Raw genomic sequence first — 27,688 nt, 5'->3', positions numbered from 1 at the left:
TGCTTTTCTAATAATATGACATTATTATAAAACGTGAATTAAATTTGGAGATCATAGATGCCAGAAATGTATGTGATAAAATACTCTCAAGAAGTATAGCTAGCTACATTCCAGAGACAACAGCATGTGCAAGAACAAAGAAAGAAAGAAAAAAATTTCCCCCTTAAAAAAACAATTATATTCTCAGCATTGAAATTTTTATCTTTCTAATTACAGAGATGGCTGAGAACAACTACTCCTTAACAACAGAATTCATCCTGTTGGGATTCTCAGATCACCAAAACCTGAAGACCATTCTGTTCCTGGTGTTTTCATTCATCTATCTAGTCACCATGGTGGGAAATCTTGGGCTTGTGGTCTTGATCTATATAGAACGCCGTCTTCACACACCCATGTACATCTTTCTGGGAAACCTGGCTCTCATGGATTCCTGCTGTTCCTGTGCCATCACTCCCAAGATGCTACAGAACTTCTTTTCTGTGGACAGAAAGATGTCTCTCTATGAATGTATGGTACAGTTCTATTTTCTCTGTCTTGCTGAGACCACAGACTGTTTTCTTCTGGCAGCAATGGCCTATGACCGCTATGTGGCCATATGTAACCCATTGCAGTACCACACCATGATGTCCATGAAGCTCTGCCTTCAGATGACCATAGGAGCCTACATAGCAGGAAATGTGCATACTATGATTGAAGTTGGGCTACTATTGAGGTTAAAGTTCTGTAGGTCACATGTAATCAAGCACTTTTTTTGTGATCTCCTTCCATTATATAGACTCTCCTGTACTGATCCACATATCAATGAGCTGATATTATTTATTTTGGCAGGTTCAATTCAAATCTTTACTATTATCATAGTTCTCGTATCTTACTTTTATATACTCTTCACTATATTCAAAATGAAATCTAGTAAGGGTAGAGGGAAGGCCTTATCAACTTGTGCATCCCACTTTTTGTCTGTATCAATATTCTACGGTTCCCTTAACTTCATGTATGCTCAACCACATTCAGTCAATGAAGGAGATAGAGACATACCTGTAGCTATTTTCTATACCCTAGTAATTCCTTTATTAAACCCTTTCATTTACAGTCTGAGAAATAAGGGAATAATAAATATGATGAAAAGAACCATGAAGAAGTGATGATTTTGCAAAATTAGAAAAACGAACTAAATCCATTGGACCTCTGATTTCAAGAACAACATGCCCTTTTCTAAACATACCCATAATAAGCAAGTGGTCAAATGTAAATATAAAAAATTGATCAATCTATTGAAACCTAGGCACATTTGATTTGCAATTATTTCAAAATATTACATTCTGTTGAAATACATTTGAAATTCTCAGGTTTAATTTAAAGAACTGCTGAAGTCTTGGAATGTATCAAGGCACAGTTTTCAATATATCTCATGAATTTTATGAATAAAGCTGTTATTAGTAATTGCTGCATCCATTTAATATCATTAGCATGTTGTTCAATTTCATATCTTAAAATTTCAAGCAAATTACAAGCTTTTATTTATAATAATAAGTTCCATCAATGGAAGAAAATTTTCATTGAACAACTTGATTTTCAATTTTATATTTGTGTTGTTTCAAGAATTTTCAGTATGTACCCATTCAAAATATTCTAACAAGAATATTTTCATATTGAGTATTTAGTCATTTCTCTCTCAAATTTTCTGAACCATAGTATCATATAATAGCAATTAATGATAAGTAAGGCTTATAAATTCTTGCTTCAAAATGATTCTATTACACAGAAATTTCAATGTTGTTTATTTTTATCCCTAATTTGATTAGTTGTCCATTATAAATGATAGTGCAACTCCCAAATGTTTCACTAAATCAAAATCAAGTTTTTCTCCTACATGATGGTATCATTTTTTGTTGATTTTTAGGAATAAAAACACCTTCAAGAACTCAAATGAAAAGATTTAATATATTCATAATTTTAAAAAAACATATGTCATTCAAGCCCAACAGAGCAGAAAACAAATGAAAACTGTAAATATCTAAATAAAATAGTTGCACTGAATTATGTTTATGTGTGTGTGTCTGTGTGTGTGTGCATGTAAACAGACTAAGCAGGTTATATTATATAACTGAGAAGGTATATAGTCTCAGTTTTCAAAACATGTATGTAGAGATAGATGATAGGTCAATCAATGGATCAATCAATTGGTGGATGACAGGTAGATGTTTTGTATATATATTTGGATAGATAAGAAAGATAGACAGAAAGATAGGCAAGCAGGCAGACAGTAAATATTGCAACTATTGATGAAAGATATAATCAGAAATTAATAAATAACCTTGTGGGGTACATGGGAGTATTTGAATAGAGGAAACAGGAAATGATCTAATAATATAATTTCAAGAATATTTTAAAAGGGATTTAGTTATTAAGTAACATCTGTCATAAAATGGAAATTTGAGTGTGTCTTTAAGACTGTGAGTGCATCAGTGAGAATAGGGCCTGTGGGTGAGCATTGGGACAGAACAGATGCAGTTGAACACTCTTTAGAAGACAATCTTTCCTGTAAAATTGCAAATAATCTTTCCATTTAGCAATTGCTCTTCATTATGGTGATCATCTCTGTGAAGATGGTCAGGAATTTCCCTTAGGTTGTGTCTCATTAAAATTTTATATTTCAACCTATTTTATGTATTTTGATAAATTCTTTCTTCCTTTTGCTTTTTTGCTTCCTTACTTACACCTCCTTTCAATTCCTCCTGTTTCTTCTTTCCTGCTCTCCCTGCCTTCCCCTCCATTCCCATCTTTTCCTCCCTCCCCTATCTTCCTTTCTCTTCTCTACCCTCTCTACTCTCACTCCACTCCATATTCTCCCTTTCTCTACTATTTTCTTTCTTCTTTCTTCACCTCCTTTTATTGCCCTATTTCCCCCTCTTACTGTCTCTTTGCTTTCATCTCATCCTTCCCTTTCCTCCCCTGGCCCCACTTTTCCTAGTCTCCTGCTCCTCTTCACACTCCCTTCTCCCCTCTATCCCTCTCTTGTCTTCCCTTTGCTTCTCCCTTCTCTTCCCCTTTTACTTTTTCACTCTCATCTGTCCCTCCATTCCTTTCTTACTCTTTCCCTTCTTTTTCCTTTCATCCCTTTCTCTTTTCTCTTTGAATATTTAAACCTCTACTTACTCAATGAGGAAAGTCTTGCAGGTGTAAAATACGAACAGCCCACCCAGAAAAAAATAGACTATACCAAGTTTTCCTTCAACTTTTAGAATAAATTGGTTTTATTAATATGTCTTAGCATCATTAACATTTTGAAAATACTAAAATTCCTAAAATTAACACATTTTCTCAGTTTAAGTAATGATTTATTCTTCTGCTAGTGCGAACTCAACTGGAAAACTCCAAGGCTGTTACAGAGTCATTCTTTTTTATCTCAACAGTTTCTGACACACTTCTAGTTCTCCATCATGAAATCCTGGCTCTCAAACTTTATAATTCTTTCCAAAGAACAAGAACTAGAAATTTGCCAAAGAGTTTATCCAAGTAACAATTTTTACTAGTTTTGATTGTACAGTATACTTGTTTATTTGAAAAAACTGCACAAAACTGTCACATTCATGGCACTGAAATGTATATCTGGTGTATACCTCCACTAAGTGGCTTAAGTGTGATCCAGGGAATAGAAAGAGACAATTTACTACCGCAGCTCATCTGTCCTATACACACAAACCAACCATGGCGTGAACATGCACAAAGAACAGATAAGTACACAATCAGACATCCAAACTCAGTCTTTTTCTCTCTTCTATATTATCCAATGGTCACATTCAACTTTTGTTAAAATTTGTAGCATAAACTTGAACTCTTTACATTTACATATGTAAGAATATTTGACTATTAATATGGCTAGGCGTTGAAATATATGCCTACACACTTCATCTGCTACGTTTCTACAGAACCATTTATTTTCACAATTTTGAATTATTATATAGGTACATATTTTTGCATAAGTGATAGTGTCAGATTTCCTGCCTCAAACAAAACTAAAAACTTTGTTATAGGTGAATTAAATACTGTGATTGCAAACTTTGTTGTGACTTCAAACATTATTTCATAAAATTTTTTAAAATGTGTGTTTTAGTTACTATTATGTTGTTAAATATAGTCTTTTTCCTGCTCTTTATAAAAGTCTTTTTGGTATTTTGGATGCTTTGTATTCTTTTTCATTGTGTTCTTAATGTTAAGACCTTGACTCCATGCTTAATTTGTTTTATCTGCTTTGTCAACTTTTGTGTTTGTAATACACGACAATGTTTTGCAAGTAGGTGTACTTATGCAACAGTGAATAATTCTTTATAGTTAATCAAAAATAAATTAATCAGAAATTAATTTTTTTGGTTACTGGCATAAGGTTTACAGAGACATAATAGAAAATAGAAATGTCTTCCCTTTCCTTACCCATTCTCGAAACCACCACAGACAACAGAAATTCCACAAAACTTGTTTTATGCCTGGGGTCATGAATACTTTTCATGTGTGAACCACCTTTATCTGGTTTTATTAAGACTATGCATGTATTTTCAGCATTATCTCACTTTCCTGCAATGAGCCCTCACAGAAGTAATGACTCACTTCTGACTTACAGTTATTTAATACAGAACTGTGGTGCTAGGAGACATGAAAACCATTCTTTGTTAAGTAGAAATTCTGTTTTAGAGATAAATAAATGTCACTGTAAAGAAGAAAAGGAAAAATAGTTCAAATACTCAGTTAAGTTGTTTTTTTAATGTTAGAGTACATTTTATAATCAAAAAGTGGCAGGATTATGTGTGTGTGTGTGTGTGTGTTGTGTATATATACATAGGTGTATGAGAGTGTAGTAATAAGGACGGCGGGGCTGTGTCCCCAACACCCCAGCCGCCTGCCCGGCTAGCTTGTGCCCCGAAATAATTACATGGACACTGTATTCTTTTAAATCACTGCTTGGCCCTTTAGCTCTAGCCCTTACTGGCTAATTCTGATATCCCGATCAACCCATCTCTAATAATCTGTGAGCACCAGTCTTACCGGGAAGATTCTAGCCTAAGTCCATCCTGGGTCGGAGCTGGGGCATGGCGTGCATCTGCCTGGGAGCTGGAAGCATGGCGTCTCTCTCTGAGGTGTCTGCTCTGGAGAGCAGAGCTGTGGAATCTCTGACCTCACTTCCTCTTCCTCCCAGCGTTCTGATCTGTTTACTCCACCTACCTATGTCCTAACCAATAAAATGGGCCAGGGCAGTTCCTTTATTAGCCAATGACCTTCCTCCATCATTTCCCCTTTTTTTAGGTTATTTTTCAAAGATTATAGAATATGGCGCCCCAATGTGATGGACTAAACCCACTTAAAAAACCTGAGAAGGCTTAAAAATAAGGGAGAGAGAGTTTAACACAGATTTTTGCTGTTTCTTGGTGGCGTGCTGTAGAGAGATTTCCTGATTCGGCAACAGTAGCAGAAAAAACGCTGTGTCATTTTAAAGCGCGACTTCCTGGGGCTGTGTCGCCATTGAGATCTCTGTCTGGCTCCTGCAGGAGACAGAGCTTTTGAATAGAGCATTTGGAGTAAAGTGCTACAATTTGTTTGATGGCAACTAGACTCGCTGTGTTCTCGGGTCTGCTCTGCTTGCTAGAGGCAAGCAAGCGCCTCATCTAAGAGAGGCTTCCTGACTCAGCTTTAGCTGCAAAACCCTGCAGCTCATTAAGAGGTCCTGCCACAAAACACTTAAATGGTGTTGACGAAAAGCTGAACGCATGCTTTTCAGTTTTCAGCCATAGCAGGAAAAAAGCTGCGCAGTTTAAAAATGCCGGCTTTCTGGGCCATCCTGCCAGGGCAAACTCTGACTGTTTGAGGCAGGAGGGCCGGCTACCGAGAGGACTTGAGTGTTGTCTGTTGTAGCTCACTTGCTAGCAGGGACCTTGAAATGCCATACAGTTGTTGCAGTAAACATGGCTACAGCCTGTATATCCGCCATGAGGCTGGAAACCTAAGGAATGGACTGGATCTAGCTGGCAAAGCCACGCCTTTAGTCCTACTGAGATTGCTTGGTAAATTAAAGATTCATGTGGTCAGAAAAGGAGAGATATACAGTAAAGAGAGATTCAAAGACAGAGAAAATTTCTGAATGGTTTAAAGTGTCTTAAAAATATATGCAGACTAAAAGTTGAAGTTCTTAAAATAAAAAACAAAAAAAAGGAAGAGAGTTGTTGTGTGTGGTAACACACGACTTTAATCCCAGTGCCTAGAAGGCAGAGACAAACAGATCTCTGTGAGTTCAAGGTGTAGTAGTGTACACCTTTAATCCTGAATGCCTGGGAGGCAGAGACAGGCGGATCTCTGAGAGTTCAAAGACAGCCTGGTCTATAGAGTTACTTCAGGTCAAAGATACAGAGAACCTGTCTCAAAAAGCAAAGAGTTAAAAGTAAAAATAAACAAAATAGAGGTTAAAACAAAGCTGTACAAAGATGGAAAATAGACAGAGAATTTTGACACTGTATGCTATTATGCTCTCTTTGAATTATTTGAATGCTGAGGAAGGAGCAACAGCTGCTAAAAGATATTTGTTTATAAATGCTGCTGAACTAATCCAACATAGATATTTTGAATTTGTATCTAAGGATATGATACTTTGGAAAAGAGATTCTTATTTTGTTTTCACAGAGGATGAGACGCTGTTCATTTCTTCTATTCCGATTTGGTATAGTGGACCACGCCCTCCTGAAGGGTTGTTGTGAACATCTTTAGAAAATTGCTTCGCTCAACTGCCAACTGAGATGAAGCTAGCACACAGGTTATACCATGAAAGACCTAATTAACGACGCCCCCATTCAGCAGGAAGCAGTATGGAGAGAAAAAACTGCGCCCATGTTCCCAAATATGGTTTATAAACGTTCTTTTACATTTAAAGGGGGATATGATATAGGTATGAATAATTTGCATTAGTATAGATTTTGCTTTATTGATAGAGATTTATGGTCAATTTTGTTATATGTATAAGTGTTTCTGATTTTGATTAAGGTATTGTGATTGTGTAGTTCATTTAAATATGTACTGTATAATTAAGAAATATAGGTTGTTAATGGATAATCATCGATAATAGTAAAGCTTGTAGTCATGTTAGTTAGATTTTCTAGATATATAGAGATATATTTTAGATAGACATTCTTCATGTCTTTCAAAGATTACAGAATAGGACATTTAATGTTTTAATAACTGAGGACTTTTCATGACAATGAGACACTCTGCTCCTGACAGCACCAATCTACTTCAAGAGGAAGATGGGCATCGAAGAGGCTTGTTATGGAGTTTTGATAGCCATTTGGGCAAGAAACTGCTCTTGCCTGGACTATTGCATAAACTGGACACAGAGAACCCGCAGAGAGAGGACTACTGAACTTGCCTAAGGTGAGATGATCTTTCGGGGTTCCTGATTCATTTTGAAAGAGTCTGCGAAACATTCTGCAGGACACAACAGATAGTGACTGAACTGACTTTGAATTTTCCTGCTTTATGGAAATGTCTGCTGGATACCATGGGCCTGAAGGCTGAAGATGGATGCCCCAACGGTACAAAAGAACTTTGGGTGACTGTCCAGGCAGCGAGATGTCTTTGTCATTTCTAGAGTTTGAAGTTTCTTAGTTCTTGTTTACTTAGGTAATATATCTTTCTGGAGTCCTTGATGGAGTTAAGAATAGTTAGTTATAGTTATAGTTTTCCTTAGTTATGATAAAGATTATTGTAACTTTTATTTGATAACTGTTTTGTTATATGTAATTTTGCTATGTTAAAGTTAAAACCTTTTTTTTTTTTTGTTTAAACCGAAAAAGGGGAAATGATGGAGTAAGGTCATTGGCTAATAAAGGAACTGCCCTGGCCCATTTTATTGGTTAGGACATAGGTAGGTGGAGTAAACAGATCAGAACGCTGGGAGGAAGAGGAAGTGAGGTCAGAGACTACACAGCTCTCTCAGGAGCAGACGCCTCAGAGAGAGACACCATGCCCCGCTCCCGGGATGAAGCTTGGACCCAGGATGGACTAGGCTAGAATCTCCCCGGTAAGCGCACCTTGGGGTGCTACACACAGATGATTAGGAATGGGCTAAATTAATATGTGAGAATTAGCCTAGAAGAGAATGGGCCAAGCAGTGATTAAAAGAATACAGTGTCCGTGTAATTATTTCGGGGCATAAGCTAGCCGGGCAGGCGGCCGCAGTGCTGTAATATGGGGGCAGCCCCGCCGCCCCCATATTACTACATGAGAGTATTTGAACACACACATGCACACAGAGGACAGAGAAACACATTGGCTGTTCTGTTCTCTAACTCTCCTTCTTTTGACAAAGTCTTTCACTGAACCTGGAGCTATGATGGTGGGCAGTGAGCTCTAGTAATCCTGTCTTCACTCCTCTCATTATTACTAGAAAAACAAGTGCATGAGGGCATGTCCACATTTTTAATGGGGATTGTGGGAATTTTAAAACAGATCCTCATACTTGGGCAGAACATTTGATGCTAAGTCATCTATATGGCCCAGTTCTAATTATTTTCATTACTCATGTTAATTTTACCTCCTCAATTAAAGTATCAAACTTGCTTAAGACTATGTTCTATATGTTTTAGATTGATAAGGAGAATTTAAAAGTTGGGTCAGATACACTAAAAGTAGCGAGATATTTCTCAAGCTTACTGTAGTAAAGAACATAATCTCATTGGGAAGTTTTAATTAATTTCCAAGGGTTCATATTTGTTAGGACTTAATTTCTCTACAGAAAAGTACTGATGTCAGTGCTGAGAAATTCTCTCAGGATTTGTCAGAGGCTTTTAGTTTCCCACACAAAGTCCATAGCTGTTAATGCCTGTGCGTTGCCTGTGATCTTCATTCTTCCACCTGCATGGTTGTGAAATCAAGGTACGTAGGCATTTTTAACTTTAGAGACGTTCACTATAAAGCAGATAGACACATTCAGAAAGTGTCGCTCAGTGAAATCCAGGTAAGAGAAACATTCTGTATTTTTACCTTAAAAAAACAAACAATATTTGCTTTTTAAATTATTAAATAAATGTTAATTTCTCCTAAATATTGACTCCTCTCTTGACTATGTAGCACATTTCAAAATTCAAAGATATGTGGAACAAATTTGAAGTACATTACTATAATCAATCTATCTTTATGATTGTAATTTATGATTGTAGAATCCTCATATATAAGGGTAAGATGGCAAATGAACCACTTAAGTACTTCAGGCATACATTAAAGTAGTTTCCAATAATGATTCACACATGTCATATAATTAATTTTTTTAACAAAGGAATTTCTATTACTTCCTCTCAATGTTTTGATTACTGGAAAACAAAAGCATTTTGGCCATAAGGTATTATAATAAAATTTGTAAGTCAATGTGTCTCAGTGAATCAGTATGTATTGAGAGATAGTTCCATTTCAAAGTAAAATGAAATTTGGATTCAGCATTCCAAAATTTACACATTTATCTTTAGGGTTTGGAAATAAAAGAACTTAATCCATCTTCATATGTCTCTATCCTGCATAGCATATCTCATAGAGCATAATTTTCTAAGAAAACCAAAATTCTAAAACATCAAGATAATTGTTAATATATTAATTATTTTTTATTTTAATGATGAAAAATAGGTTTCAAACCTATTTCCTGTTTAAATACAAAACTAAGTTCCAAAGAGGTACAACCAAGACATTTTGTATCACAGTTACACCCTCCTATTAGATCCTCTTTCCAATCCAATCGTTGTCCCAGCTATAAAGGGGATGAATTTCTTAGGTAGTACCAGCATGAGACTGGGGTATGGGTCAAAATGTTGAGAACAAGGGTAGGTTCTAACACTTGGCTCCTGAGCCCCAAACTCTGGACTGAATTTGAAGGGTGGGAATTAGCTCACCACAGCAAGGAATGGGAAGCGACCTACACTTGCTAGCACAGGCAAAAACTAAACTACCATCTTGGTTCTCTGGCTGCCAAGCCAAGCTGCCTACCAGTTATACTAGTAGCAAACACAGCTGATGTCTGATGCTGGTGGTGGTCCTGGGCTGTAGCATATTCCCTGGTGGCCAGTTGTCCTGCCTTTCATCATCAGATACACAACTTTCAAGGCGTTGGGAAAAGGGTGGCATGGGCTTATTAATTTCTGGTTCCACTATAAATCTAAAATTTTAGTAGAACAGAGTGCCATCTCAAATCTCTATCAAAAACAAACAGCCAAGCAAAAAAAAAATAAAAATAAAGCCCAAAAGAAAAGAAAAATACAGTCATTTCACTCCCTTTTTAACCTGAATAGACATAATAAATTTTCTGTATTTGTCCTCTATATTCTGCTTTTGGTTTTTAATTTTTTACATATCTTACAAATAAATTCTTTAATATATGATTAATATAAGATTTTTATTTTAAAATTCAAAAGGTACAAATTTGAATCTATATTAATGTGACTATAATGTGCCAAAGCATAATTTAGAGAGAATAAATTTCCAAGGAAACAGAAAATCAGAAAAGACAAGTTTTATAAGATAACTTTTTAAAAGATAATGGCATCAGGAAATGCTTTGTAGATATGTCCTCACATTAAAATATTCAGAAACAAAAAATTGTTAAAAAGTTCATCAGGATATTAAATGGAAAGTCACCCACCCTGGATCATCAGGATGAAGATAGGAGTATAAATAATCCTATCTCATCTCAAAAAGCTTTACATATAGCAAAAGTGTTCAAATACATATAGAAAAATCAAGTAAATATATACAAAACTCTGTGTATTTTAGGTAGGCATTGAAGTACAGGACAGTAATATATGTTATTTGGTAGACTAAGGCATGAGCATTAACAATTGAAAGCTTTTCTGTGCTTCGGAATGTTTCGGGTAAAGAATGGATAACAATTGGATGGTCTCACAATTTAAAGTTATTTCTTAAAAATTAAGGACTGGGATCACAGATCAGTTGCAGACAAAACATACACAACTATAATTAGCATTCTGTGTAAACTAGGCTTACAAAGCTGAGCAGGGGTTTAAGCATTTGAAAAACTCAATGGGACACACAGATTCAATGTTCATGAAAATGTTTATAAATGGGGATGAAGAATGTGAAGACCATTATTTCTTTAATTTTCTGGGTAATTCTATTTATAGATTAGTCCTTAGTAATCTTTGTGCAATTCACAAAAAGTAAATTTAACATATTGACAATGTATTTACAAAAAAACATTTTCTCCTCCTGCTATATACATCAAAGCATTTCAGTTAAATAAACAACACATTTATATACAAAACATTATTTTAAATTTATTTTGTTGATCATTAAGAAACCTGGTATCAAAATTATTTTGGAATAGTAATTCAAATAGGTGTGCCCTAAATTTTCATGATATAATTACATAAATACATAAAGAAAATATTTTCTAGTTAAAAATAAGATATCTCTTTCTTGTAATAATAAAAGGATCACTGTAAATTGTGAGTTAAATTTGGAGATCATTCATGCTAACATTATATGAGATAACATACTCTCAAGAAGCATCGATAGCTACATTCTAGAGGCAATAGCAGGTGCATGAAGAAAAAAATACCTCTTAAACAAAGAAAACATAAGGAGAAAATTATATTGTCATCATTTTAATTTTATGTCTTTGTAATTACAGTGGAAACAGTCAAGTTGAGATGAGGGAGAACAACAATTCTTTAATAACAGAGTTCATCCTTGTGGGATTCACAGATCAACAAAACCTGAAGACCCTCTTGTTCCTGGTGTTCTTTGCCATCTATTTGATCACCATGGTGGGGAATCTCGGGCTGGTGGTCTTGATCTATATAGAACGCCGTCTTCACACACCCATGTACATCTTTTTGGGCAACCTGGCTCTCATGGATTCCTGCTGCTCCTGTGCCATCACTCCCAAGATGCTACAGAACTTCTTTTCTGTGGACAGAAAGATGTCTCTTAATGAATGTATGGTACAGTTCTATTTTTTTAGTCTTGCTGAAACTGCAGATTGTTTTTTTCTGGCAACAATGGCCTATGACCGCTATGTGGCCATATGCAATCCACTACAGTACCATTCTATGATGTCCAAGAAAATATGCCTTCAGATGATCACAGGAACTTACATAGCAGGAAACCTGCATTCAATCATTCATGTAGGGTTATTGTTTAGGTTAATTTTCTGTAAGTCTAATGTAATCAAACATTTTTATTGTGATGTCTTTCCATTATATAGACTCTCATGTGTTGACCCTTATATCAATGAACTGGTGATGCTCATCTTGTCTAGTTCAATTCAAACTTTTAGCATTACTGTAGTCCTAATATCATATTTCTATATCCTTTTTACTTTATTCACAATGAAATCTAATGAAGGTAGAGGGAAAGCCTTATCAACTTGTGCTTCCCACTTTCTGTCTGTTTCCATATTCTATGGTTCGCTTCTCTACATGTATGCCCACCCACATTCCGTTAATGAAGGAGATAATGATATACCTGTAGCTGTTTTCTATACCCTAGTAATTCCTTTATTAAACCCTTTCATTTACAGTCTGAGAAATAAAGAAGTAATAAATGTGATGAAAAGATCCATGAAGAAGAGATGATTCTGCAACATTTGCCAACAAATACAAGGTCCATTGGATCATTATCTAAAGATGAAAATGCCCTTTTCTAAATCTACATATAAAATAATGTGATAATATGAAAAAATTAATTTTATCACTTTGTGAAAGCATAAGAATATTTGAAAAAATAGTTCATAACGAAATTCTTTTAAAATATATTTGAAATTCTCAGGAAATAATAAAAATATGTTAAAGTATTGGATTATCTATTCTCAATTTTCAACACATGTAATCAATTTTAGGAGTAAAGGTTAGTAGCTTAATAGTAGCATTTATTAATATCATTAGGAAGTTTATCAATTTCAGGTCTTAAAAGTTCAAGCAAATTACCAAATTACAAGCTTTATTTATCATCATATCTTAATCAATTATATCAATGGTGCAAATTTATTTTTGGATCAATGCTTTTCAACTTGGGACTTTTTCATTCAAGTGATTCTATTTTAATGTGTACTCATCCAAAATATTTATTTTCTGACAAAAATATATTCATATTTTATTAGTCATTTATTTTTCACATTTTCTGAACTACAAAAGGTGTTTAAGACATCAATCTGTGCTTCAAAATGATGCCATTTTACAATGAAATTTAGATGTGTTTTAATTTTTAAATTATTTGATTATTTGCCCATCATATATAACAGTGGAACTCCAAAATTTATCTATTAGATGTAGATGAAATTTTTTTATGCTCAATGACATTATCATTGTTGGTTGGTTGTTAGGAATAGCAACACACTCACCAATTAGAATGAAAATCATCGATATGTTTATTAATTTTAAAATAATGAGAAGTCACTCAAGTCTAACAGCAGAAAACTATTGAAAACTCTAAATATCTTAAAAGAAATAGCTACTTATTATAAAAGAAAAAGAATTGCCCTAAAATATACTATTTATTGTCTGAAGCTTTTAATATTTATCTCCTAGTTATTAATCAGACACTCTTTTATGTTTTCATTGAACAAACATATCTTAATATGTATTATTCAGTACTCTTCCCATTCACACTCTGATTCTGACAAGAGTTTGAAATAATATTGCCTATTCTCTAAATGCTTGAAACCTGTTAAAATAGAGATTATTTTTAAATGCTTCAACCATTCCGAAAGAACTACAGGCAAATAAGGAATGCTGAGTATGGGAGAAATAGTCTCTCCCAAGGAAGAAGACACCAGTTGGTTATCTAGCACTAAATGGTCAGCAATGAATCATATGTATATATGTGTGTTTGTGTGTGTGCACATTGTTTTATATATTAGTACAAATTCATATATATATAACAATAAATCAACTAAGCAGGTTATATTATATATTAAGGTATACTCCCTCACCAAAATTAAAATCAAGTCTTCAACAGGTGGACTTTTGAGGGTCAGTAAACATTCACACCACAAAAATATTTTGGTGGTATTGTAAATTTTTATAAGAAGTGGACATATATTTGTAAAGTATATTTTTCCGATTATTACATGAAGGTTTGGGTGTTGGAACACCAAGGAGTAAATTACATTTATTCACCATATATCAACAGTAAATATTATCAATGCAGCTTATAACTTTTGTGGAGTATAACAGTGGTTTCTTTATTTGCATGCTCATACAAAGTGCAATTGAGCAATTATATATATATGTATATATATATATATATATATATATATATATATATATATATCCATGCTAATAACTTATACTTCAATAGTAAATACTATTTTCAATTTTTAAAAAATATTCTTATGTGGTGCTTTAATTCAGCACATGAAAAACTTCAACTAGTTAAATGTTTCCATACCATATCAACCAGAGTTTCACATGGAATCCTTCATGAATAGCCTTTGTATCTCATTTATTAATTGAAAAATAGAGAATAGCCAATAAGCCTTTCTGTGGCAGAAATATACTCCTTATCTTTATTTTTAGGACCAATGATTAGAGTCATAACAATAAATGAATAAGCCAAATGTCTAGACAGTTGTCAAGAAATCACTTGCTCAAAAGGCAGAAAATATAACAGTGAAATTCAGCAAACTAGAGATATATGCCCGAAGATTTATTCATTCCTTTCTTGTGGTTGTGAGGGTGTCTCTTAAGAATTCTAGTTTCTGCTCTAATCCTATGAACATTGCTCTCCAAATTCAAACAACAATAACATTTGTTTAAACATAAGCACATTATCCTCTGATTTAAAAAAATGAGTTGCCTGTCTGATATTTCGTCACAATCAATATACAAATAATAGATTAATAAAGAGATTATAAATTTGTGTATATAATGCTTTGATTGCTTTGAAAAATATTTAACATGAGACACCATCCATTTCTACCTACAATTCACTGCCTAAGGAAAAGGAAAAGAATCCTGGTAGTATTGTGTACACTTTTGTTGGAAAATTCAGGTGAATTTTATGAATACTTGTTTGAGATAATCTGTATAAAAACCAGTGATCTGTACATTGCAAGGGATAGAAAGCATACTTGGAGTTTATAAAGTCAAAGAATTGTAGCTCAAATAAGAATATGCAAGTTTAGGTGTGATCTAAGAACAATAAACACCTTTTTTAATGTTTTGGTGGTAGGAAATATGCTAACATTGTTGAGGTTATCAAAAATAATGCATGAAATTCATTGTATATTTAGGTCACACTAGTCAAAATACAAGGTAGAGTATTTTGGATCTTCTCTACTCTTTCTGTTCCCACCCAGAACCCCTAGTGCTGCAACAGAACACTAGCTGCTGCCTCCCTTCTCCCTGTCCATACCTCTTATAGATAGCACAGATTACCCTCCCAGCCTTTCCTATACCACTTGCCACTGTGTGCCAACTCCTACTCAGATAGACATGCCTTGTGTAACCGCAGGCCATGTCTGCTAGATGAACAGGTAAATTCACCAAGGACATTCTCCCCTCTCTCTGTTGTCCCAATCCTAAATATCAGAGTCACCCATGGCACTACATCAGAACATCTTCTGCTTGTCTCCCCATTCCCTGGCTTCCAACACCAGCAAACTTTCCTAAAAATACACACAAGACAGTAAAACAGGAAACTCACAACCAACTTACTCTATGAAAATCTTCAGAGGAAACACAAACTATGAACCAAACTCCCACCTGCCAAAGAAAATCCAAGAAATCAACAGCTAAATCTCAAATCACCCCAAAGCCTGATGCCTGGATACCATCACAAGAACATATCAATAAGAGTCAGAGTACTATGTCTCCATCAGAGTAGAGCAATGCTTCCAATACTAGCTCCGAATACCACAACTCAGCTGAAACACAAGAAAAAGACATTAAAACAAACTATATGAAGATGATAGAGTTCCTTAAAGAGGAAATGGATAATAAGTCTCTTAATGAAATCCCGAAAGAAGGAAATAAAATGAAAGAAATTAGTAAATCCTTTGAAGAAAGCCTGGAAGACACAACAAACTGTTTGAGGAAATGAATACATCCCTAAAAAGAAAACCAACAAGAAAATAAACAGTTGAAGGAAACAAAACTGTTCAAGCCCTAATGTTGACTTCTCAAAATACAAAAAAAAAAAAAATTCTGAATGCAAACAGGAAACACAGAGGCAAATTTCAACAACAAGTAGAAAGAGTTTCAGGCATTCAGGATATGATAGAAGAAATAGATATATCATTCAAAGAAAATGTTAAACCTAAAGTTTCTGGCACAAAAAAAAATACAAAACTGGGACACTCTGAGACGATCACACCTAAGAATAATACAAATAGAGTATGGAGACAAATCCCAGAATAACATCCCTGAAAATATTTTAAACACAATTATAGGAAGAAATTTTCATAACCTAAAGACAGAGATACCTATAAAGGTACCAGAAGCATACAGAAAACCAAATAGAAAATAAAGTCCTCTCAACACATAATAATCAAAACATTAAACATACAGAAGAAATAAAAATAATAAAAGCTATAAGGGAAAATGAGCAAGTAACATATAAAGTCAGACCTATTAGAATTACAATGGACTTCTAAATGGAGACTAAAAGTCAGAAGACATGGAAAGTTGTACTGTAAGCTTCATAAGACAACAAATTCCAGCCCATATTATAATAATACCTAGCAAAACTTTCAACTACCATTGACTGAAAAATAAGATATTTTATTTCAAATGCAAATTTAAACAATATCCACCTACAGCACTAGTCAGACAGAAAGGTGTTTGAAGAAAAACTCCAACACAGGAGCTTAACTATTCCAATGAAATATCTATAGAAAATAAATATCTCACATAAGCAAAACTAAAAGAAGGAAAACACAAACACATACACATCCCAACACAATAACAAAAAGACCCTCAAAATTGTAGGAATTAGCAATCACTGGTCATTGATACCTCTTAATATCAATGGCCTCAACTCCCCAATAAAGACATATTACTGAATGAATGTAAAAAAAAGGATCCATCTTTCTACAGCATACAAGAAAGACACCTAAGCAACAACAAGAACAAATGCCTCAATATTAAGAAAAGACATTACCTTAGTCTTAGTAAAAAGAGTTGGTAAAAGATTTGACAAAAATTGACATAACAAGCAAGTTGATTTATTCAATTTAATATCTGCAAATGTACTCTATAAAGCAGTCTCACATAACTCAGAATTGAGTAAAAGTATAAGAAAGCATTCTTTATTTAGGGATAGATTCACATATCATAGTCCTCTGCACAAGCGGGGAATAGGAACTAAATCTGGCAGCCAAGAGAGAGAGACCATGCAAGATTTTTGTCAGTATTTATAGTACAAGGGATCATGCCCAAGTGGGCTGGTATCTTACAGGCTGTTGACTAAAGGAATTCCCATGGTAAAAATCCAAACAAGAGACTTAAAATCAAAATTAATCAAAAGACATGGGGAAGAACACTTTTTTATCAGAGAAAAAATCTACAAGGATGACATTTCCATTCTTAAAATCTGTAAGTCCCCCCAAATACAAGGACACCCATTTTGCAAAAGAAACACTTCCAAAGCTTAAATCACTTGTAGATCCTCACATACTGATAGTGGAAAACTTCAATACTCTTACCAATGGATGGGTCATCCAGACAAAAACTAAACACAAAATTCTAGAACTAATTGGCATTATAAACCAAATGTGAACCTAACAGATATTTGCAGAACACTTCGCCCAAACACAGAAGAATATATGTTATTCTTAGCACCATACATAAATTTTCCATAACTGAGCAAATACTAGGACACAAAAAAAGTCTCAATAGATATAAGGAAATTTCAATTTCCTTGTATCCTATCAGACCACCATGGACTAAACCTGGATATGAACAGCAGATACAATAGGAGCTCACCAAGGCCAGCTGGACTGGGACTGAAAAAGCATGGGATAAAACCGGACTCTCTGAACATGGCAAACAATGAGGGCTGATGAGAAGCCAAGGACAATGGCACAGGATTTTGATCCTACTTCATGTTCTGGCTTTGTGGGAGCCTAGCCAGTTTGGATGTTCACCTTCTTAGACATGGACGGAGGGGGGGCGGACCTTGGACTTTCCACAGGGCAGGGAACCCTGACTGCTCTTTGGACTGGAGAAGGAGGGGGAGAGGAGTGGGGGGAGGGGAAGGGAAATGGGAGGCTGGGAGGAGGCAGAAACTTTTTTTTTTCTTTTTATCAATAAAAAATTAAAAAAAAAAAGCCGGGCGGTGGTGGCGCACGCCTTTAATCCCAGCACTCGGGAGGCAGAGGCAGGCGGATCTCTGTGAGTTCGAGACCAGCCTGGTCTACAAGAGCTAGTTCCAGGACAGGCTCCAAAACCACAGAGAAACCCTGTCTCGAAAAAACAAAAAAAAAACCAAAAAAAAAAAAAAAACAAAAAAAATTAAAAAAAAAAAGAATTCTTAAAACCTCTTGGGAACTGAACAACCTCTACTGAATAAAAAATAAGTCAATACAGATCTCAATATAGAGAGTTGTGAGCCACAATGTGGTTGCTGGGAATTGAAGAGCAGCCAGTGCTGTTAACCTCTGCGCCATCTCTCCAGCCCTGTGAAGGAGAATTTTAAGGGTTAGGTCAGCTAAACTCAAGAAAATCTTCAGACTTAATTTAGTAAAGACCATGTTTTCAGTGTGAAGTTTTAATTAGCTTTAAATAGTTTATATTTGTTTTTTTCATAGTTGCATAGTTTATTTTTTCTTTGATATTTTTATTACTTTATAAATAATAGGAATCAAATTTTCCACTTCTTCCCCTCTTCCCACTCCCCTCCTTCTCTCCCACTCACCCGACCCCCCTGCCCCTCCATTCCTACAAGAGGGCAGGACACCCTTCTCTATGGAAAGTCCAAGGCCCTTGCCCTTCCATCCAGGCTTAGGAAAGTATGCATCCAAATAGACTAGGATCCCCAAAAGCCAGTAATTTTTTAGGACTTAAATTCTCCACAGAAAAATACTGAGGTCAGAGTGGGAAATCCTCTCAGGGTTTGACAGAAACTTTTAATTTGCACTTCAAGGGACATAACTATTATTACCTGTGGATAGCCTGTGATCTTGGTTTCTTCCTCTCTCCATTGTTGTGAGACCAAGGTCCATATGTATTCTTAATTTCTGAGACCCTGACTATAAGGCAAATAGGTACTTTCAAAAAGAGCTCCTCAGCAAATTCCAAGTAAGAGAAACATGCTATTTTTTACCTCAGAAAAGAAAAACCCAATTTTTGCCTAATTCTCAAATAAATGTTAATTTCTCCTAAATTTTGATTCTTCTCTTTACTATTGAGCCCGTCTGAAAATTAAAGAAATTTGAAACCAAGTTGAAGTGTAATACTATAACTGATTCCAACTTTATGATAATAAGGAAGAATCTCAAAATATACAGGTAAGATCGCAAATGAATCACTTAAAAATTCAGGAATATGTTAAGGTAATTTTTATTAATAACTCAAATATGTCATATAAAATATTCTTGGACAAAGTGAATTTCTATTGCTGTCTTTCAATGTTTGCTTACTGGAAAACGAAGTCATTTTGGGCACAGAGTTATATAATTCAATCTGTCAGTCAGTGTGTCCTAATGAATCAGTAAGTATTAAGAACTGGTATCATTCTAAAGCAAAATTAATTTAGCATCCTCAATTCTAAAATTTAATGTTTTAAAGGTTTAAAAACATAAGAAATTAATCCATTTTCATGACACTTTTACATGCTGTGGCACAGCATGGAGAGAATAATTATCTAAGGAAACAGAAAATCCAAAATATCATTTAAATTTTTTAAAATATTTTAATGTTTTGTTTTACTTTTGATGACAAATAAGTTTCAAGTTTTTTTTCTTTTTGTTTTCTATTGAAATGTAATGCTAAGCCACAAACACCTACACTTAAGACATATTATCTCAAGTTACAGTTCCCTTTTGATACTCCTACAAATACGATCTCTGACTAAACTTCCTTAGGTAGCACAAGCATGAGGTTGGAGATGGGCAAAGTGTTGGAAACCAGAGTAGGTTCATTGCTGAATCCCAAGCCCCAGGGCCTGAACTACAGATGAAGGGTGAGAATTTGTCCTCCCGGGGAAGGAGAAGGAAGCTAACTACTTTTGCTATCACAGGGAAAAACTTAACTATCATCCATTTTCTCGGTTACCCTAATGCCAAGCACATCTGATCCTGACAAGGATCTTGGGTTGTAGTATCTTCACAGGATGCCCAGGTTCCTGCCTTGTCATCAGGTCAGAAATTTCCACACTGCTGAATAAGGGTTGGGGAGTAGGCAGGTATGAGCTTAGTAATTTCTGACCTCACTACAAAAACTTTCTGTGAATTTTTTCCACTTTTTGTATTTTATTATTTAAAAAATAAATTCAACATTGACATTTCTATAAAGTGAAAGCAGTGTCTGCAGACCTGACCTGTTAGAGCAGACAATGCTTTTTCTTGGTCCTCCTCTAGTCTGGCTGCCCACCCTAATGTTCCAGTTGCTTGGAAAAAGCTACAAGCCTGTGAAAGAGATCTGTTCCCATCTGAGCCTATGAGCCCTGTCAGTAAGCTTTGGAGACGGCACAGAACAAAATTAGTTTACTGTAAAATTTTTGTTAAAAATTATTCATATATATCAATGTATACACCTCAAAACATCTGACAACATGTTTCACCAAAGTAGAATATATCTACGCTCAAAATACTTTCAATATAGGAAAAGTGTTCAAATTCAAATATAAAAAAGATATAAATTATATATAATAAATTGCTAATTTTAGGAAAACCTTGCTATACAGGTCAGGAATCCTAACTATTTCAAAATCTGAGATATCAGGATTGAAAACTGAAAGTTCATCTGGGCTCATGAGAGTCTTCAAGGAAAGAAGGGATAACATTGAGATTGTCTCAAAAATCAAAGTTCTTCTTAAAAAAAAAACACTGGGAATAAACAGCTCAGTGCTTAATGGGAGACAGCCAGGAACAACTGCATTCAACAGCATATGTAAACTAGACTTAACAGGCAGAGGAAGGATTTAAATATTTCAAAAACTCAATGGAAATAATGGCACAGACAGAATCAATGTTTATAAAAATATTTCATTTCTTTAACTTTTGAGTAATTGTATTACAGGTAACTATACATTCTATATTCCTTAGTAATAATTTTTCAATTCATAAAAATACACTTAATATATTGACAATATATGTTTTAAAACATTTCTTCTTCCCATTGAATGCATGATTTTTCCATTCAAAAAACATATTTATAGAAAATTTTATTAAAAATTTATTTTAATGATCTTTAACAAAACTGGCATCAAAATTATTTTGTAGCAATCAATAAAATATGAGCGCCATAAATTTTTAGGATATAATTACCTGAATGCATAAAGAAAAATCCTTTCCAAATTAAAATAAGTCAGTTTTGTAACAATATTATTCCTGTGAAATGTGAGTTAAATTTGGAAATCATAGATGCCAATGGTGTATGGAAGTAAATACTATCAAGAAGCATAGTTAGCTCCATTTCAGAGACAATATCAGGTGCACAAACAAGAAAATTCCTTCATAAAAAAAGAAGAAAAAATTCTATTGTCACCATTATGATTTTATATCTTTGTAATTGCAGTGACAACAAGCAAGGTGAAATGTCTGAGAACAACTATTCATTGACAACAGAGTTCATCCTGGTGGGATTCTCAGATCACCCTAACCTGAAGATCCTTCTATTCCTGGTATTTTCTTTCATCTATCTGGTCACCATGGTGGGGAATCTTGGGCTCGTGGTCTTGATATACATGGAACGCCGTCTTCACACACCCATGTACATCTTTCTGGGAAACCTGGCTCTCATGGATTCCTGCTGCTCCTGTGCCATCACTCCCAAGATGCTACAGAACTTCTTTTCTGTGGACAGAAAGATGTCTCTCTATGAATGTATGGTACAGTTTTCTTTTCTCTGTCTTGCTGAGACTACAGACTGCTTCCTTCTGGCAGCAATGGCCTATGATCGCTATGTAGCCATATGTAACCCATTGCAGTACCATACCATGATGTCCATGAAGCTCTGCCTTCAGATGACCATAGGATCCTACATAGCAGGAACCCTGCATCCTATGATTGAAGTGGGGCTTTTGTTAAGGTTAACTTTCTGTAGATCACATATAATCAAGCACTTTTTTTGTGATATCCTTCCATTATATAGAATATCCTGTACTGATACACATATCAATGAGTTGATATTATTTATTTTGGCAGGGTCAGTTTTAATATTTACTATCACCATAGTTCTTGTGTCTTATTTTTATATTCTTTTCACTATATTCACAATGAAATCTACTGAGAGTAGAGGGAAAGCCTTATCAACTTGTGCATCCCACTTTCTGTCTGTATCTATATTCTATGGTTCTCTTCTCTTCCAGTATGTTCAACCACATTCAGTCAATGAAGGAGATAAAGATATACCTGTAGCTATTTTTTATACCCTAGTAATTCCTTTATTAAACCCTTTCATTTACAGTCTGAGAAATAAGGAAGTAATAAATGTAGTGAAAAGGACCATGAAAAAGAGATGATTCTGCAATATTAGAAAAAAAATTACCAGATCCACTGTACAACTGATTTAAAGTTGAACATGACATTTTCTAAACACACGCATAATGAGAAATTGGTAAATGAGAAAAAATAATTTTATTAAATTATAAAAAGCCTAAGAACATTTGTATAAAATTATTAAATATTAAATAAATTCTGCTAAAATATGCTTGAAGTTCTCAGGAATGAATTAAAGAAGGCTGAACTATTTATTGGAATGTCTCTAATCTCAATTGCCAATACATCTATTGAATTTTAGAAATACAAATTAGTATCCCCAAAGTTGGAATCCATTTAACTCATTAGAAACTTTCCCAATTTCAGGTATTAAATTTTCAAGCAAATTGCAATCTTTTATTTATGATCTTATCATAAGCAATTCTATCAGTGGAACTTAATATTTCTGGTAAATGATATTCGACTTAATACTTCTTTTATTTGGTTATATTTTAATAGGCACTCATTCAAAGTATTTATTCTCTAACTAGAATATTCTCAAATGGAGTATTAGTCATTTTTACTCTCAAATTTTCTGACCCAGTTTATATGTGTAAGTCTTAAAAATCTGTGCTTCAAAACAATGGTATTTCAATGAGGTTTTTTGTGTTTTAATTTTGTTTTCATTCGATTATTTGTCCATCATATATGGCACTGTGGCTCCCACATATATCTATGAAATCAAAAGGTTTATCTTCCCTATAATATTGTCATTGTTTGTTAGTTGTAGGAATTACAACACATTTACAATTTAAATAAATATGTTCACTATTTTTAAAATGATGAGAAGTCCTACAAACCTGACAGAGCAGAAAACTATTGAAACTTCTAAATATTTAAAAAGAAATAGCTATTCAGTAAAAAAGAAAAAGAATTGCCAAAATGTCCTATTTATTGTGCTAAGGTTGTAATATTTATTTCCTAGTGACTAATCAGACATTCTTCTATGTTTTTCTGGAATATAATGATTTAAACTGAAATACTCAGTATTTTTCCTAATCTCACTCTGATTCTGACAAGAGTTTTCTTTAGCTATTTCAAAGCTAGGAAATTGTAGAATACCTTTAAATGCTTAAACCATATACAAAGAACTCCAGGCAATTTATGAATGCTGAGAACAGGAAAAATAGTCTTCTCCACAAAAAATACCAATTGGTTATGCAGTACTAAATGGTCAGCCATGAAATAAACATACAAATAACTAACAATAAATAGGCTAAGAATGTTATATTACATATTAAAATATATCCCCTCACTATACTTGTGTTTGCTTAAGTTAACTGTAAATGTCATCTCATGTTTTGCTTGCTTTGGTAATAATGAGAAGTTTGTGTTTGCCCTACCCTTGAGTTCAATCTTCTGAAATCTCATTCATATTTTAGGCATTTCCTTCCAACAGTGGAGACTTTTCTTGCTGAGCATGATAAGTCAACAGTGAGTTTGCGTGCATAAATAATTGCAAAGAGAAAATTAATTGATCGATGCTGATCACATAAATTAAATGGATATAAAATTTAAATATTTAGTAGGCAGTTTAACCACATAACCCTTTAAGAAAACAAAAGTAATAGGTTCACCCATAGTTTCTATGAAAGCCCATGGGCCTTTGTCCAGATCCACAGCACTAGGCATAAAATCCCTCTAACAGAGCAAGCCTAGGAGCCAATCAGAAAGCAGCTAGCTGCCCTAATCACAGCCCTGCCACTACGCTAACAGTGAATAGTATTGTTTGGCAAGTTGGTATTATAAGATTAAAAGTCCAAACCTCAGAAAGACTATTTTTGCTAAGTTTTAGAGACCATATTCCTATATAGAAAATTCTAGCGCTATGAAAATTAGACCACTAGAAAAACATAACTCTAGTAGGGTTTGTCAATGTTCTGAAGCCAGGTGTCTCTATCTATGCAGTTATGGAGAACAACCAAGGGTAATATTCATAACCTGTGCAACTTGGTGGAGTCTCTTTGGCTAACTTAAGAGGACACTTCCACAGCCAACAGCTATCCTAGTCAACTATACTAAAATTTATTGAATTTCAGGCTGAAAACTGATTAAACTAGGTGAAATAATGAGTTGCAATGAGTTAACATGATTCTGCATATCTCTACTGTTTTCTAAACATGAATGATTTAATATTTTTTAACTCAGGAGTTTTCTGAAATTTTTTTTATGATTCTGAGATGTGCCTGATTGGAAATGCTAAAATCAATTAAGATCTTTTTCAATTAAGTTCTTTAACATCTGATTTGTATAATTTGTTAATATTCTTAAACTAAACTTATAATCCATATCTCAAATAACATAGCATATTATATATAAGTTTGCTGTGGAACAATAATCTTGTACCCAGTAAAGATTTATCAGTTGTATTGCTTTAATAAAACGCAGATAGGCCAGTAGCCAGGCAGAAAGTATGGGCGGGATGACCAGGCAGGAAGTAGAGGCTGGCTGATAAAAAGAGGAGAACTATGAGAAGAGGAAAGGCTGAGTCTATAGTCATGACACAGATGCACAGAAAACAAGACAAGAATGCCTTGCTGATAAAAGGTACCAAGCACAGAGCTAACATAAAAATTATGGGCTAATTTAAGATGTAAGAATTAGCTAATAAGAGGCCGGAGCTAATAGACTAACCAGTTTATAATTAATGTAGGCCTCTGTGTGTTACTTTGGAACTGAATGGTTGTGGGACCAGGTAGGACAGAAAACTCTGGCAACATAATATTATATAATATAGATAATATTATCTATTAATATAATATGATATATGTAATGATATATATGTATATGATTATATATTAATATACAATATAGATAGTATATAATTTATCTATATAATAGTTTATGGCATTTATGTAATATTACAAGTACATACTATATATATATTTGATGGAGGAAGGTCATTAGCCAATAAAGAAACTGCTTGGCCCTGTGGGTGGAGTCAACAGAACAAAATGCTGGGAGGAAGAGGAAGTGAGGTCAGAGACTTGACAGCTCTCCTCTAGGGAGCAGACGCCTGAGAGAGACGCCATGCCCCGCTTCCGGCATGAAGCTCCGACCCAGGATGGACTAGGCTAGAATCTTCCCGGTAAGACCGGTTCTCACAGATTATTAGAGATGGGTTGATCGGGATGTGAGAATTAGCCTGTAAGTGCTAGAGCTAAAGGGCCAAGCAGTACTTAAAAGAATACAGTGTCTGTGTAATTATTTTGGGGCATAAGCTAGCCGAGCAGGCGGCCGGGGTGCTGGGAACGCAGCCCTGCCACTCTTATTACTTCATATGGCGCCCCAACGTGATGGACTAAACCCACTTAAAAAAACTGAGAAGACTTAAAAATAAGGGAGAAAGAGTTTAACACAGATTTTTGCTGTTTGTTGGTGGCGTGCTGTAGAGAGATTTCCTGATTCGGCAACAGTAGCAGAAAAAACGCTGTGTCATTTTAAAACGTGACTTCCTGAGGCTGTGCCGCCATTGTGATCTTTGTCTGGCTCCTGCAGGAGACAGAGCTTTTGAATAGAGCATTTGGAGTAAAGTGCTACAATTTGTTTGATGGCAACTAGACTCGCTGTGTTCTCGGGTCTGCTCTGCTTGCTAGAGGCAAGCAAGCGCCTCATCTAAGAGAGGCTTCCTGACTCAGCTTTAGCTGCAAAGCCTGCAGCTCATTAAGAGGTCCTGCGACAAAACACTTAAACGGTATTGACGAAAAGCTGAACACATGCTTTTCGGTTTTCAGCCATAGCAGGAAAAAAGCTGCGCCGTTTAAAAATGCCGGCTTTCTGGGCCATCCTGCCAGGGCAAACTCTGACTGTTTGAGGCAGGAGGGCCGGCTACTGAGTGTTGTCTGTTGTAGCTCACTTGCTAGCAGGGACCTTGAAATGCCATGCAGTTGTTGTAGTAAACATGGCTACAGCCTGTGTATCAGCCATGAGGCTGGAAAGCTAAGGAAAGGACTGGATCTAGCTGGCAAAGCAACGCCTTTAGTCCTACTGAGATTGCTTGGTAAATTAAAGATTCATGTGGTCAGAAAAAGAGAGATATACAGTAAAGAGAGATTCAAAGACAGAGAAAATTTCTGAGTGGTTTAAAATGTGTTAAAAATATATGCAGACTAAAAGTTAAAGTTCTTAAAGTAAAAAACAAAAAAAGGAAGAGAGTTGCTGTGTGTGGTAGCACACGCCTTTAATCCCAGTGCCTAGAAGGCAGAGACAAACAGATCTCTGTGAGTTCAAGGTGTAGTAGTGTACACCTTTAATCCCGAATGCCTGGGAGGCAGAGACAGGCAGATCCCTGAGAGTTCAAAGACAGCCTGGTTTACAGAGTTACTTCAGGTCAAAGATACAGAGAACCTGTCTCAAAAAGCAAAGAGTTAAAAGTAAAAATAAACATAATAGAGGGTAAAACAAAGCTGCACAAAGATGGAAAATACACAGAGAATCTTGATACCGTATGCTATTATGCTCTCTTTGAATTGTTTGAATGCTGAGGAAGGAGCAACAGCTGCTAAAAGATATTTATTTATAAATGCTGCTGAACTAATCCGACATAGATATTTTGATGCCTTGACTTTGAAATTTGGATCTAAGGACAGGATGCTTTGGAAAGGAGTTTCTTATTTTGTTTTCACAGAGGATGAGACGCTGTTCACTTCTTCTATTCCGATTTGGTATGATGGACCATGTCCTCCTGAAGGGTTCCTGTGCACGCCTTCAAAAAATTGCTTCGCTCAACTGCCAACTGAGATGAAACTAGCACACAGGTTATACCATGAAAGACCTAATTAACGACGCCCCCATTCAGCAGGAAGCAGTTTGGAGAGAAAAAACTGAGCCCATATTCCCAAATATGGTTTATAAACGTTCTTTTACATTTAAAGGGGGATATGATATAGGTATGAATAATTTGCATTAGTATAGATTTTGCTTTATTGATAGAGATTTAAGGTCAATTTTGTTATATGTATAAGTGTTTCTGATTTTGATTAAGGTATTGTGATTGTGTAGTTCATT

At 34.9% G+C, this 27,688-nt stretch overlaps 3 protein-coding genes across 3 annotated transcripts; all 3 read left to right on the top strand.

Annotated features, from left to right (window-relative positions):
• Positions 1–218: 218 nt before the first annotated feature.
• LOC121465396 (olfactory receptor 5K3-like) lies at positions 219–1,142 on the top strand. The gene has a single exon (XM_041678636.1). The coding sequence runs from the start codon at positions 219–221 to the stop codon at positions 1,140–1,142; it is 924 nt and encodes a 307-aa protein (XP_041534570.1).
• Positions 1,143–11,690: 10,548 nt separating this feature from the next.
• On the top strand, positions 11,691–12,617 carry LOC121465398 (olfactory receptor 5K3-like). Its single transcript, XM_041678638.1, has one exon. It carries the CDS (start codon positions 11,691–11,693, stop codon positions 12,615–12,617), a length of 927 nt encoding a protein of 308 aa, XP_041534572.1.
• Positions 12,618–21,738: 9,121 nt separating this feature from the next.
• On the top strand, positions 21,739–22,665 carry LOC121465402 (olfactory receptor 5K3-like). The gene has a single exon (XM_041678644.1). The coding sequence runs from the start codon at positions 21,739–21,741 to the stop codon at positions 22,663–22,665; it is 927 nt and encodes a 308-aa protein (XP_041534578.1).
• Positions 22,666–27,688: the final 5,023 nt, after the last annotated feature.

The sequence above is a fragment of the Microtus oregoni genome, unplaced genomic scaffold (assembly GCF_018167655.1).
Source record: "Microtus oregoni isolate MIOR12 unplaced genomic scaffold, Mior012 000030F_ref0000283, whole genome shotgun sequence".
NCBI classification, from domain to species: domain Eukaryota; kingdom Metazoa; phylum Chordata; class Mammalia; order Rodentia; family Cricetidae; genus Microtus; species Microtus oregoni.
The sequence above is the reverse complement of the archived record's forward strand: the minus strand, read 5'-3'. Positions and strand labels throughout refer to the sequence as shown.